Source organism: Monodelphis domestica, chromosome 4 (genome assembly GCF_027887165.1).
Source record: "Monodelphis domestica isolate mMonDom1 chromosome 4, mMonDom1.pri, whole genome shotgun sequence".
NCBI classification, from domain to species: Eukaryota; Metazoa; Chordata; class Mammalia; order Didelphimorphia; family Didelphidae; genus Monodelphis; species Monodelphis domestica.
In genome coordinates this window covers 382466182-382480454 of record NC_077230.1, presented here as the reverse complement: position 1 = coordinate 382480454, position 14273 = coordinate 382466182, and the positions used below count along the sequence as shown (strand labels likewise).

Genomic DNA, 14273 nt, shown 5'->3' with positions numbered 1-14273 from the left:
TTTCCATCATAACTTATTCCCCTGCTGTTTTTCTGTTTATCTTGGTGTTCCTATGTTTGTTTTAGGACTCCTTCTCCTCCCCCACGTCGACGCTCACCTTCTCCAAGAAGATACTCTCCTCCAATTCAGCGAAGATACTCTCCTTCCCCACCTCCTAAGAGAAGAACAGCTTCCCCACCACCACCTCCCAAGCGAAGAGCATCGCCTTCACCTCCCCCAAAGCGACGGGTCTCCCATTCGCCACCTCCGAAGCCAAGAAGTTCCCCTGTTACAAAGAGACGTTCCCCTTCCTTATCATCTAAGCATAGGAAAGGGTCCCCCCCTAGCCGATCCACCCGAGAAACCCGGTCTCCTCTACCAAACAAAAGGCATTCACCTTCACCACGGCCTCGAGTTCCTCATACCTCTGCAAGTCCTCCCCCACTCCGAAGAGGAGCTTCATCTTCACCCCAAAGAAGGCAGTCCCCATCACCAAGCACTAGGCCTATCAGGAGAGTCTCCAGAACCCCGGAACCCCGAAAAGCAAAAAAGTAGGTATCTTTAGAATTGTTAAATTTTTGGGTATGTTTAGCCCCATCCTGAATACAATTTTTTTCTTTAGATATCTCTTTATCTAGTCTTTGTTTGACCGTAACTCTCCCCTTTCTGTTTTCATTTATTTAATTATTTATTTTTTGGGGGGAGAAAGTTAACTATTTAAAGCTGTGCCTTTCTGGTAGTCGTACAAGGTGGTCCTAGTTCTCCCCTCTAGCTCCATGTAGAAGCCTAGAATGTTGTATTAGACTAAAGGGACCTTGATGTGGCAGAGTGAAAAGAATGCTGACAGAAGAATCCAAGGGGCTTGATTTGAATCCCAGATCTCTTATCTCTCTCCTTGGAACTTTAGGCAAGCCTAGGCATTTTGGATTTGATCTCTTGAGAATCCCTTCTAGCTCTAAAGCATAGGATCCTTCGAGTTTGTCATAAATAAATTTGGCATTTTAAGTTCCTTCTTGGGTGCCTGATTGAAGCTTAGAGGGAAGGCCTTGGTCTTCAAGGGCTCGATGTTAGTAGAGCCACATGTTACCGCCATGTTGGAGAAGCCTCATCTGAATTTGTGATGAAAGGACCTAATCTAGTGGAATACAGAAGGATTCAGTTAGTTCTTGAACCTTAACCGCCATTTATATATTTTTTAATGTAGTAACTTAGGAAATAGTTTACCTCATTGGAAGGAGCAAGAAGGAATTATTTCCTCATCTCTCCTCCAGTACTGATGAAATCAGAGCTTTATTGAAGTGTTAATGAACTTTCTAAGCATGTCATAAAACAATAGAAATACAAACTTTTTGAAGCAAGCTTGGTGAAGTTTTCACTGTTTTCCTTAGTAAGATGATAAGTGAATCCTTTTGAAATCTGAACTATGTTGTTCCCTTTAACTGAAAAGGAACTGGGGTGTGGGGAGGGAATCAGTTGAGGCATAATAAAATTCTTTGAATTTGCTTTTTTCCATCATTGGAATGATTTGGGTGGTTTATTTGACCAGATGCTAGGTTTGAATAAGATGCCATGCTGTTTACTATAGCACCTTTCCACCTAGGGGTGTCAACTCATATTTTGAACTCCAAATCATTGGCATTATTGCCTCTCAGAGAGGTGATCCTGTTATCGCCTTCCTGTGTCTTATGGGAGTTTGTAGCATGGTAGAAGTGACTTGGTGTATATAATGTGAAGGAATGGTTTAAGATCCTGCTAAGTTGTATAGGTAAAGAACATTCATGATATTCTTTTCACCTTTGCTTTCCCATGCAATGAGGAAACAAATCAGGCAGGGAATTTGACTAGGGTACTTACTGTGATTTGACCAATAGAGAATTTGAAGGATTAATTTGTTTTCTGTTTTCAGGGCTGCCTCACCAAGTCCCCAGTCTGTGAGACGGGTCTCATCTTCCCGATCTGCCTCCAGATCTCCTGAGCCAGCAGCTAAGAAACACCAAGCACCTCCATCCCCTACCCAGTCTCAGTCCCCATCCACAAACTGGTCTCCAGCAGCACCTGTCAAAAAGGCTAAAAGCCCCACGCCAAGCCCATCACCTGCTAGGGTATGAAACTTTATTCATTCAGCAGTAATTATTGGTTGGGTAATTGTTACGCATAGTGCTTAATGCAGGGAGATGACAGAAAAGTCAATAAGGTTTCCCTCTGTTATCAGCCTGATAAGACTTTAAAATAATTTCGATTTCATGTCATTGAACAATTATTATGGGCTCCTTTGTGCAAGGTATCATGCTTAGCATTAGGGATACAGAGACAAAGACATAGAAATGCACACAGAGCTATAATGGGTTCCCAGGAGAGAATAAAAATTTGGGGGGGGGGTTAGCATTTTCAGTTTGGTTTAGGATATGGAAATCAGTCAGATTGTAGGAGCTCTTAAATGCTGCCACTGTCAGTAATGTGTACTTGATTAAGCAGGCAATAGATAACAATCCATATGTTTTTTAATATTGGAAGTAATGTGATCAGAATGTAGTACATTACATTATTTAGGAAATGGGGGAAGAAAAATGGCTCAGTGGACTTAGAGGGCCAGGCCTGGAGTTGAGGTTTTGAGTTTCACATTTGGCCTCCGACACTTCCTAGATGTGTGGCCCTGGGCACATCACTTAGCCCTGTTACTTCTCTTCTGCCTTGGAACCAAAAAGTATTGATTCTAAAACAAAGGGTCAGGGTTTGTTACAAATGAAAAAGATTACTTGTAAAATGATCTATCCTTCAAGAAATTAAAAGGGGTGTTGCAAAAAGACTAATTATATTATTAGAGTATACAAGAAACAAGGACCTGATCTTGAGAAGAGAATCAAATTAACAGCTGTTTATTAATTGCCTATCATGTGCCCAGCACTGAGCTAGGCATTAGAGGAATAAATTTGTCCCTTTCCTTAGGAGGTTGGAGAAGAAAGGGTGATCAGTAAGACATAGTGGATAGAAGACAACGGGGTGGCGCAGTGGATTGAGGACTAGGCCTAGATTCAGGAGGTCCTAGGTTCAAATCTGGCTTTAGACACATTTTAGCTATGTGACCCTGGGCAAGTCACTTAACCCCCCATTGCCCAGCCCTTACTGCTCTTCTGCCTTTGAATTAATACATAGTATTGATTCTAAGATGGAAGGAAAAGGTTTAAAAAAAAAAGACATAGTGGACAGTGCAACACCCTTTTTAATTTCTTGAAGGATAGATCATTTCACAAGTAATCTTTTTCATTTGTAACAAATCCTGACCCTTTGTTTTAGAATCAGTACAATTCCCACCAAATTCTGTCCATGACTCTATAGCGATGCTGATAATTTCTTCCATTCCCATTGCACGCCAGCGCCCATCCCTATCCCATAGCCACTCTCAAATAAGTATTTCTAGCTTTGATTTTGAGGCTTCTTAGAGGTAGAAGGAGGTAAGGAAGGAATGCACTCCTGCAATGGGGATTAAGAGGTATAAAGAGCAAATGTAGTTGCTTCCTCTGGATCCTAAAGGCAATAGTAACACAACCAATTATGGGAATGTCACCAAAAAGGACTATTATTCTTTTTAGTATTAGGATGTTTTAAAAACGTAATGCGAGTTTAGGTGTTTTGTTTCCATGTATGGCCTTGGTGCCTAGTAAGGACCTGGATTTCAGCAGTTTACTTAATCTGAACCTCTCAGAGTCCTGGACAATTCTCCCAGAAAAGGCCCTCTTGCAGCAACAACAGCAGCAGAAGGAGAAGGAGTTTCCCTTTGGCAATAAAGTATAAGCCCAAGTCTGTCTTTAGCTAGTGGAAAACTCAGAGAGTAAGACAGCTGTTGGTAAACAAGGTCACTCATGCACTTCTGTATGGTAATGAACCAGCCTATTCCTTGGGAAATTGTCTTGGCTCATTTTTCTTTTGAGCTGCTCAAGAAATCTGGAGTCAACATGATTTGGCAACAAATTAGTGAATGGAGGTGGCAAATACACATCAGGGAGACTTGAGGCTCTGTCATTTGGGAAATAGAGAGGGGCAAGGGGCAGGAAGAGATGGAAACGGGTGGGGAGGGAAGAGAACAGAATGTGTAGACATAAAATATAAAATTGAAGAGGAGGGAGGCCTGCAGTTTAGATCTAGCCTCTGCCATAAGCCAGAGCTATGACCAGGCAAGTGGTCATAGCTCTCATCCCTTCATCTCCTTAGAAGGGCTGTGAAACATGATGTTACATTAGGTTACTAATCTGCATTGGGACCAGGAAGTTGCCAGGCTATCATCTCTATAGGATATCCAGGTCTAGACCAAAAAAAGAGAATGTCACAAAAGATTATATGAGTGGGAAGTGTCATCTTTGTTTTTCAAAGCTGAGCTTTAAATAATTGACATTTTTGCTCTTAGATTTCACAAAGAAGGGTTTCTGACATGCTAGAAGTTTTGCCCCCCTGCAGGCCTAAGTTTTGCACATGGATAGATTTTAAAATAATAAAATTCCAAATTAGTTTTTATTCTTTACTGTCATGTTGTGAAGTTTTGTTTTACAGAACACAAGATTTTAGAGGAGCTAACCAAAAATGTGGTTTCAAGGACATATACTAGAAAAATGGTGGATTCCTTATGATTTGGTGTTTTGGTTTGGAGAATTTTTGTGCACATTTTCATAGAACCACATACAGCATCATAAGTGGAAAATAATTCTATGGCTTTCAAAGAATGGTTATAGTTTAAGTAGAAATGAGGATTCAAGAAGGGAAAATGGTTTCATTTGGTAGAGGGCAAAAAATGAACTGAATTTTAGATCTGAATTGGTTTTTGAAGTGCCTTCAAAGACAGTCTGGTGGAGACGGATCTGATAGTTGGAAATGAGACTTGGAAATCAAGGCTAGAAATACTTATTTGGGAGTGGCTATGGGATGGGGATGGGCACTGGCGTGCAATGGGAATGGAAGAAATTATCAGCATTGCTATAAAGAGTCAAGGACAGAACTTTGTGGGAATTGCTGTGGATGGCAGAAAGGAACTAATAAAGCAAGAAGCCCCATGAAAGACTTGGACACACTATAAGGAATCCAGAAGATGATTGGTCAGTTAGGAAGTGAAAGGTAGGAGACTGTGAATATGAATGTAGGTAGTGTAATGGTGGAAATTGTGGGCTTTAGGGAGATATTATAATATTGTAATGGTTAAAGTGTGGCTACAGGATTTTATGTAATATTAAACAATGGCCGCCAAGGAATTTACTTATGAAATTCCTAAAAATGAAACACTCAAGTCAGAATGGAGTTTATGGAGGTTTAATCACACTGGGAGTAGGGAAGGAGAGGGAGAGAAGGAGAGAAGAGAAAAAGGGAAAGGGGCTACTCAACCTCTGACCAAGGCAGAGGGAGTTTTAGGCCCAAAGGCCCAGGTGGAAAGAATCAGTCCTTAACTCACGTGACCCATCTGAAGGAAAGCTGTCTGCAGGCGTCCTCTCTGTCCAAGCTCTGAGGCAAATCCTGTAAGCAGAGTGAAAAAAATATTAACATGTAATAAAATGCCATGGAACAAAAATCCTGCCTCTAACTGCAGGCAAGTTCCTTCATTTCTGGACCTTCGTTTCCTTCTCTGCAAAATGATGGCATTGGACAAGATGAAATGTGTCTCTGAATCCTAATTTTCATGAATTTATTCACAAGTCAGATACTTTGTTATTTCAGAATTCTCCCTGAGCCTGCCTTCCCTGTCACTGTCTCACTAAAACCTGTTGCTGTAGTTAGTGCTCTCCCTATATCTTTCTGTCAGAGTTTGCCCGTGTTCAGGCTGTGATTTCTGAGACCTCCACAAAGATATATTTTGGGAATCTGTCCTAATGGTGGGGGCCACTGAAGCTCTGTGCAATTGTTTGTTTTTTTTTTTCCCATGATTTTACAGAATTCAGACCAGGAGGGAGGAGGGAAGAAGAAGAAGAAAAAGAAGGACAAGAAACACAAAAAGGACAAGAAGCACAAAAAACACAAAAAACATAAGAAGGAGAAGGCAGCGGCTGCTGCGGCTGCTGCCATGGCATCTGCCACCACATCAGCCCAGGAAGAGCCTGAAGCAGAGACAGAGCCCAAAAAGGTAACAGTTCCAAGTCCTCTGTGTGATGAAGTCAGAGGGCAAGGAGACTTTCCCTTGGAAAATTACTTTTCCACTCATTTCACAGAGGGCAAGACTGTTCTCCAGATAGGTTTGGGATCTTCTGGTTTCCCATTCACACTGTTGGTCTCATTCCCTTTTAAGGTTGCACAGGTTCTGACCCAAAGCTCATCAAAGCAAGAAGGGGCTTTAGGGTTTCCCCCCTGGCCTAGCTCCCTCATTTTGTAGATGAGAATCTGAAGCCTAGAGCAGTCAGGTCCCTAGATCATAGAAGATGGGATTGCTAGCTTTCCAAACTCCCAGACCAGAGCCCTTATCTGCTGCTACCTTGGGTTACACTGGAGCTGGGCAAAGCTACTGAACAAAAGGGCAAAACTTAGCCTTGAGATTCCAGCCTCGGCTCTAATAAATGACGAATAAAGCAACAGACTGGCAACAGTTCAGCAGATGGTAGTGAGGGAAAAATGTCTTTCACCAGTGTCCATCACTCTCTTTAGGGCTTAATCTGGTAGTAATATGTTAAGGAGCTTAGGGGTTGAAAGTATAATCTGTTTCCAAAGGACAGTGGGCATTATAGACAATGTCAATTTGGAGTAGTGAGTGGACCCGATTTTTCTGCAGCTTGTTACACACACTTCAGTTGTTGTCTTGATTAATAAAAACATCCTTCTTTCTCTGTTGTTAGGAAAGCTGAGCCACAGAAAAGTTTGTTTTGTGCCTTTACTCGGCAAGTCACCAAGAGAACACATACATTCCTGTAGTTGTTGCAGTGTTTACATTTCTCCCCATGTGATTTGGATCCACTTGGGACTTCCCATTAATAGGATCTGTATCTGAGATGTGTTGAAGTACATTGCACTCTGCTATCTTCTCTGTGGTTGAGACAAGTACAGAAGTGGATTATTTTAAGAGGGGGAGAAAATGCATGCATGCTGTGCTTTGAGATAATTTATATTTATATATAATATATATGTGATTTTTATAGTCCGTTTACTTCATTGAACTATATTCCACTTAGCTTCGGTTGAAATGACGCTGGATTCAGTATTTGCTTTCTGAAAGGCAACCTTGCTTCTGATCAGAGATGGGGCCTCTTCACCTGATATGGGGGCTTCAGACTTGGGGGGGGGGTCACTAGAGGAAACCTCTAGAGCTGTAACATTTCCTCTTGGTACCCTTCACTTGTCAGCATCTTTAAAAATGAAATATGGACCTTCTCTCTGCAGGAGACTGAGAGTGAAGCTGAAGACAACCTGGATGACCTAGAAAAACACCTTCGGGAAAAGGCGCTGAGGTCGATGAGAAAGGCGCAGGTGTCCCCACAGTCCTAGATGGGACCGTTTGTTATAATGTACATTTGATTGGGTTTGTACTCAGATTCCATTTCACAATTGCTAAAATGTGTTTGAGCTTTAGGCTATAACATTTGTTGTCATAATTGCTAGGTTGAGGTTCACCATGTAAAAAAAGGGCATGGATTTACATTACAAAAGGTGTCCACAGTGTACTAGTGACATTCATTGACAGCCAACATAACTTCATTTAGAATGAGAAATTTTTAAGGGGAAAACAATTTTTTTAAAGGGGTTTAAGTACGGCTCACAACCGTCTGGTTCCTTTAAATCCTCTCCCAGCCCTGACCATACACAGAGATTATCTTTTAAGTTCTTGTTCAATTCTTGACCCCCATTTAAGTTATGTGGCTTTGACCTTGAAGCTGCCCAGAAGAGAGACCACTGTTCACCAGAAGTCGACGCGAGCATTTTTACCGCCACCCTCTTTCCTGTTGCTGTCGCCTCTGCTGAAGTGAATCAAGATGAGAGCTCTTAGCACGGTCCAGAAAACGAACGCCGCTGTTCGCCAGGACACACACTGTGGGCTTATACTGATGGAACTAGTTGATTTGGAACACTGGAATTTCATTTTTTTCCTGTCTTGTTCCCCACCCCCTCACCCCCACCTTCCATTTGCTTGTAAGGACAGTTATGCCCCCTCAAAGGTTCCTTCAGTTACATAAAATTCTATTTGTGAAATGACATCATTGCCCCATTCATAATTCTTGTCTTGTTAGGGTTCTTCCAGTTGATAGACTGAACTTTCAGAGCTCTTGCTTTTGAAACATGGAAGGGTCTCGATTTTGGATATTGTCATGTTTTCATCGTTTTATTTTATTTTTGGGTTTTTTTGGTCTTTTTTGTTTTTGTTTTTTTTTTGTTTTTGTTTTTTGTTTTTTAAATAAAGCTATATAAAGCTTGTGGATTAAACAGAATAAATTTCTAAATTTAAAAGCATGCTTGCCCGTTGTCTTTTTATTGAATTGTACGTGGTTAGGAAGGGCCTTTAAAGGCCAAGTGATTCCCACTACCCCATTAAGGGTAATGTGGTCCATTTACAGAAACACTTGAGGACCTCTGGCAGATATGTCCTTGGGGCTGTCTTCAGAATAGGCGACGAACAACAATGCCAGTTACATCTGTTTTCTTGGTCAGTACAGAGCTTAATGGTCAGCGGTTGCTTGGCCGAGTTTAGTTAAGAACTTCCGTGTGGGTTTTCCCTAGTAACTAGCTACCCAGAATTAGTTCTTAAATTGCTGGACTGATACTAGCAAGTTACATAGAAGTTTTTCTCTTCAAGGGAGTGAAAATTATGAGACTGGCCTTAAATTAATAAAGTTTATTACAATTACTAGGTAGAAAGATGGGGAAAATAGCCTAATCTAGCTCCTACGTGGGTGCTGCCAGCAGCCACCCCCTTCAGCAAGTTCTTTCACAGGATACCAGAGACAGAGCACTCGAGCACCTCCTCATTCACCCCTTTTATCCTCCATACCATTCAGAGTGATGTCTCGAGTTTGGAGTTCCATAGCTTATGCCAGGCTGTAGGGATACAGGGATGCAAGCAGAGGTGTAAATTCCTTTCACCACAAGGAAGGTATTCCAAGTTTTTCTCACGTGCAATCAGCAGGATTCCTCATTCCTGAGGCAGTGGAGGCTCCAGAAGGCCTTGAAGGCACTTTTGGGGGGGGGGGTGAGGAAGAGCCTGAAAGGGGGGCTTTTGACTTGAAAAACTAATCACACCCTAGTTTCTGTCTGGAGATTTAGAATAAGGATATCAAGTGCCAACTGTGTGCCAGGCATCAACAAAGATGGAAACCCCCCCAAGTCCATGACCTTGAGCTTGCCTCTCTGGAGGGAGTCAAGTAAATCAGATAAGACTACTACAAGGTCCACTTGATTGAGAACAGAGGGAATTGGGGAAGATTCCAAGTGGTGGGTGATACAACAGAAGAAAACAGGATTCCCAGAAGCAGTGGAAAGGTTGGCATGAGACCAGCCTAGAGGCTTGGTGGAGCTTCATGTAGAAAGGGAGAAGCCCTACAATGTAGCTGGAAAGCCATGTTGGCACTTGGTTGTGAAGGGCTAAAGTGAGCCTAAGTCCCATTTGAATCCAGTCACAGTGCTACCCTGGAGCTGTCATCCATAGGCCCGGGCCAAGGGTCATGAGTGCTGCCAGTTTTAGGCTTTATTTTTCTACTTGTGCAAATGTTTTAGGGGCTTCTTTATCAAGTGAAGTGGAAACTACTGTCAAGTGTATGGTGTATGTCAAAGGGGGAGCAGTGTTCTCTGAGGGTCTCCCCTCCAATCACAGGATATTGGACAGGAAGGGGCGGTACACATAATGTAGCTCAAACCCTGTACTTTTACCAAGACTGAAGCCCTGGGAGAAGGAATTTAGCCAAGGTCTGACAGACAAGGTTCTCTGGGCTGGCTCCATTCCATGGTAAAGTAAAACCCTGAGAAGGGCAGGATTCCTAGGGCCTAGTGATGTGGGAGTCTGGGACCTTTGCTTAGAACCCAAATGCCTGGAAACCCCTCCACTACTTTGTAGAAGAAACTTGGTCACCTACCTGCCCTCTTTACAAGTCTTTAAAGCAAGTAATCCATGGGAAAGGCATTTTAGAAAATAAAGTGCAATACAAACTTAAATTCTCAACGTTTGGAGCCTGCCCCCAGCGTCCAGGAAAAGTTTGACTTCTCTGGCTTTTTAGCTTGTCCCCAGACGCATCAGACAGCAAGGTTTAATCATCCCAATGTTGTTGAATATGCCCACATGCATGGCACACAGCCTACCCTCTGAGGCATTGGCATTTTGCTTGGATCCTACCATGCTTTTCTTCCCCAAGAACCCAGCGCTCCCTGAACCAGATCACAGCCTGTCTTTTCTGTCGGCCTCAGCCTGTACTTACTTACCATTGCATTTTGGACTTCCCCCTTGAGGTGTCATCAACTGCAGAACCCAGTTTGGTCCAAGATTGGTATAGAGGTGTCCAGTATGCAACCTGAACCAGGTTAAAATGTCATTGAGAAATAGTTAACAAAATAAAAATATAAGGAAAGCAGAAAGCATGAACATGTTTTTCTAAGTCACTCTGTGCCCTGTAAGAACTATTAAAAAAAAATCCCTTCCCTTGTCTTAGAATCAATCGGTTCCAAGGCAAGAAAGCAGTAAAGGTGAGGGTCGTTGGGGCTAAGTGACTTGCCCAGGGTCACACAAAGTTTGATGCCACATTTGACCCCAGGACCTCTCATCTCTAGGCCTGGCTCCCCATCTACTAAGCTACCTAACTGCCTTTGGAGGGATCTTACGGATGGTTTAGTGGCTCCATTCCTGGTTGAGTCCCTACACCCCTGGTATATAGAGCATGCCACCTGTTTTTCTATCAAGTTCTTTGTGTCAAAAACCTCCAGGTTTGCTTGTTTGTAGCACTTAGCTGAGCGCTAGGAGTCACTGACCATGGACAGGTTCTTGGGGAGTAGGGAAGAGCCTTTGTACACATGTCCACTTGAGGACAACTCTTACCAGCAGGGAGAGAGGTGTGTCTTAGTGTCTGGCCAAATGAGTCACTGGTTGCTGGGTCCCTGACAGAGGAACATCTTGTTAGGGCTGTGTTGGTGAAGCTGCAGCACGGATGCTGGAGCAGCACAGGGAGGGATGCTTCATTCCCCCTCTCCACTACACCTGAGAACATTTTTTTTTTGCATGCCTTGACCCTCTGTCCAGCCACCCAATGCAAGCACTTCCTCCCCTGTGTTGGGTAATACAGGGGGCTCACAGGTAGCTTGAAATTGTAGTTTGGGCACAACAATCTCAAAAACATTCGCCAACACTGTTAAGGTATGAAATCGGCAGAGGATAAATAAAGGCATTTCTATAAACAAAAAGTAGGTGGTAGAAATCAGGGGATATTGTAATGGAGAGAAGTTTAAGCATCACTTAGAAGGATAGTTCCTACCCTGAAACCCATCCCAGAGCTGAAAAGGACTTAAAGATCAATAGATCCAATTCATTAGGTCACTGAGGCAGAGTGGAAGCACCAGAAACCAAGTCCCCTACAACAGTGGTGTCAAACCACAGATTGCCTCGGGAAACCACAGGCCAGCATCTATGTTGTATTTTTTTAATGGATTTTGTTAACTCTTTCCCAGTTATGTTTTAATCTGGTTTGGAGCTGCACTTAGTTTTGCATCTGTGGGCCATTATGAATTGCAAACCTTTGCTCTATATCAGGAATCACCCTCCCAAAACACCTAGAGCAGCTCTCTTCCTACAAAATGCAATCTCCAAAGAAGATCCAGGGTTTTTAATAGGTTCCAGTATATCTCAAGATACAGACAATGGTGTGATTATAAGCCGAGAAAGCTAAGGGGATCTTAGGGCACATGGGAGGCATGGGTCAGGACAGACATGGCGGTAATGAGACCTTATCTGTAGTGTTGAGTTCAGTTCTATATCCCACAAGGGCAGTGCTAAGCCAGAAAGTATCTAGAGGACAACCAGGATACTGTCAAGCTGATTGACTGATTGATGTATGTATGATAGATAAATATATACATACATACATAGGGGTAGGTAGATAGGTAGACAGATGGGTGAGAGGATGGATGGATGGATGGATGGATGGATGGATGGATAGATTGTTGGAAGGATGGACAGATAGGTCTTTGGATGTATGGATAGATAGATCATTGGATGGATAGATGGATAGATAGCTAGATGAATGTATGTATGTATGGATAGACAGACATGGATAGATGATTTGATGGATGGGTGGATGGATGGATGGATGGATAGATAGATGGATGGATGGGTAAATGATAGATAGATGACTTTAAAGTCTTTCAGATGATCTTTGAAGATGCTAAGGTTCTACAACAGGTGTGGCATTGAGGTTAAGAAGAGAGTTAGGCAAATGGGTGGATAACTGAAGCTCCCTCCAAAGCGAACTTCCAGCTAATTATGTAGATCCCTGGTGTACACAAAGAAGAGTGGGCTTTGTTTTGTTGTTTTAGTACAAATGCCTTGACTAATGCAGCCAAAGAAAGCAAGCCCGGCTCTCTTAATTCAATGGGAGTTGAAATAGGTGGGTAGAATAAGGGTTCAAAAATATACATATATAACAAAATAACAAGTTTATTAAATTAAAGGGAGAAGGGGAAGGGAATCAGGGAAGAACTAATTCTTACCCCAAAACAGGTTAAAACCCTTATAACTTCCTATAACTATTCTAAACTTATTGAATTATTAATTAGGGCAGATTTGGTAGGAGCAAGAATAAGACCAAAATAGATCTCAGACAACTGGAGTTCTTCTTTGGGTCAATCAGCAGTCTCAGTAGGAAGTCAGCAGCAGCTCTGTTGAACAGCCACTCCTCAGCAGTAGCAGTATCAGGGATAAGCAGAGTCTCCAGAAGGCCCACAGAAGAGGGAATCACTGGCTCTCTGGGTCCATCTCAGAGTAACCAGAAAGAAAACCCTCTGGGCTCTCTCCTGACTGCTAGGGAAAAGCAACAGTTGCTCTTCCTCAATGTTCTGGAATCCCTCTTGCTCTCCAGGACTTCCTGGTTTGCCTTGTATGACTTCTTGGTTTGCAGGATTTCCTGTTCTAGAGGTGAGCCTGTTTCATCTGGAGCTGAAACATTTACCTCCTGGTCCAAAAGCAGAGGAAATGGTTTATCCTTTAGTATGGGTGATCTTAATGTTTGAATCAGAGGATGTTAAAAATGAAAAGAGCTTTAAAAATAAGTTGGAGCTGATGGAAATCTTAGAAATCATCGATTCCAACCTCATATTTAGCAGTGGAGAAACTGAGGCTGCAAGTGAGAAAAGTGCCCCAAGACCACACATTAGACTTAGTGGCATATCCAGAAGTTGAAGTGATCTTTCATTTTATTTATTTATTTTTGCCTACAAACATGAGTTCCTTCTAACAAAAAAGAGGCAACAGAGACCCAGAGGAAAATATTGTGTTCTTCAGGAACTTCCACGTTGGGATCTCATCCCAGGTCAGGCAGATTTCCTGTTCCCTACCTTGCTTTATCCTTAACTGCTACATTCTGGCTTTTGTGAAGGATATTTGTAATGACTGTTGGCCTGGCCATAGCAGGATCCAATCCAAAGGAGAGTCTTGACCCTCAGGACAACCTTGGGCAGCCCCTAAGGAGGATGGGAGAAGTGGGGGCATTTGGGTAAATCAGAGCAGAAGGAAGGGGAAAAGGAAATAAATTAAGTGAATTGCAAAGCATTCTGCAAATCTAAAGTATTAACTAGCGAACTTATTTCATGACTCTCCCAGGTCATGTAGAGGGGTCATCAGTGAGTGCTTATTGATCCAATAATTTATTTAAAATTCTTCTAACCTCAGTTCAAGCTCAATAGTCAACAGATAACTTAGTACAAGCCTACTATGGACACTCAGGACACAAATACAAAAAAAGAAAGACAGTCCCTGTCCCCAAAGAGTTTACAATCTAATGGGGGGGGGGGACAAAATAGAAAAGGAAATTGAAAGGGATATGGTAGAGCAGAGAAGGTGCTCAGCATGGGGGGGGGGGGCAGGGGGTCTGCTGGAGAAGCCAGAGAAATCTCAAGATAGCCCAGCCAGAAGGGAAATAAGATGTACTGAGTTGAGCTCTCTCCTTTCATGGAAGTTGGGATTGATGGCCTCATCCTAGTCAGAGAGGCAGGAGGCAGTGATGAGATGGAGGAAGTACAAAGGCTGATGGAGACGGCTGCCCTAGGATTGGGGTGACATGTAACTGGTACTTCTCCACATAGAGCTCACCTCTAGCCCAGCCTTCTAAATGTTCTGAAAATTAAGCAGCCTATTAAGTTTGTAT

The 14273-nt window shown here is 42.6% G+C and overlaps 1 protein-coding gene across 33 annotated transcripts in view; it reads left to right on the top strand.

The window, feature by feature from the left end:
- Positions 1 to 8388, top strand: part of SRRM1 (serine and arginine repetitive matrix 1) — a 38293-nt gene extending 29905 nt beyond the window's left edge. For 32 of the 33 annotated variants that reach the window (XM_056795545.1, XM_056795547.1, XM_007491315.3 and 29 more), the window contains 4 exons: positions 66 to 530; positions 1886 to 2081; positions 5891 to 6079; positions 7324 to 8388. In XM_056795545.1, the coding sequence (XP_056651523.1) occupies positions 66 to 530; positions 1886 to 2081; positions 5891 to 6079; positions 7324 to 7428 (955 nt within the window). In that variant the 3' untranslated portion in view covers positions 7429 to 8388. The remainder of the gene's footprint in view (positions 1 to 65; positions 531 to 1885; positions 2082 to 5890; positions 6080 to 7323) is intronic. The other variant, XM_007491312.3, reaches the window with a different exon arrangement.
- The last annotated feature ends 5885 nt before the right edge of the window (positions 8389 to 14273 follow it).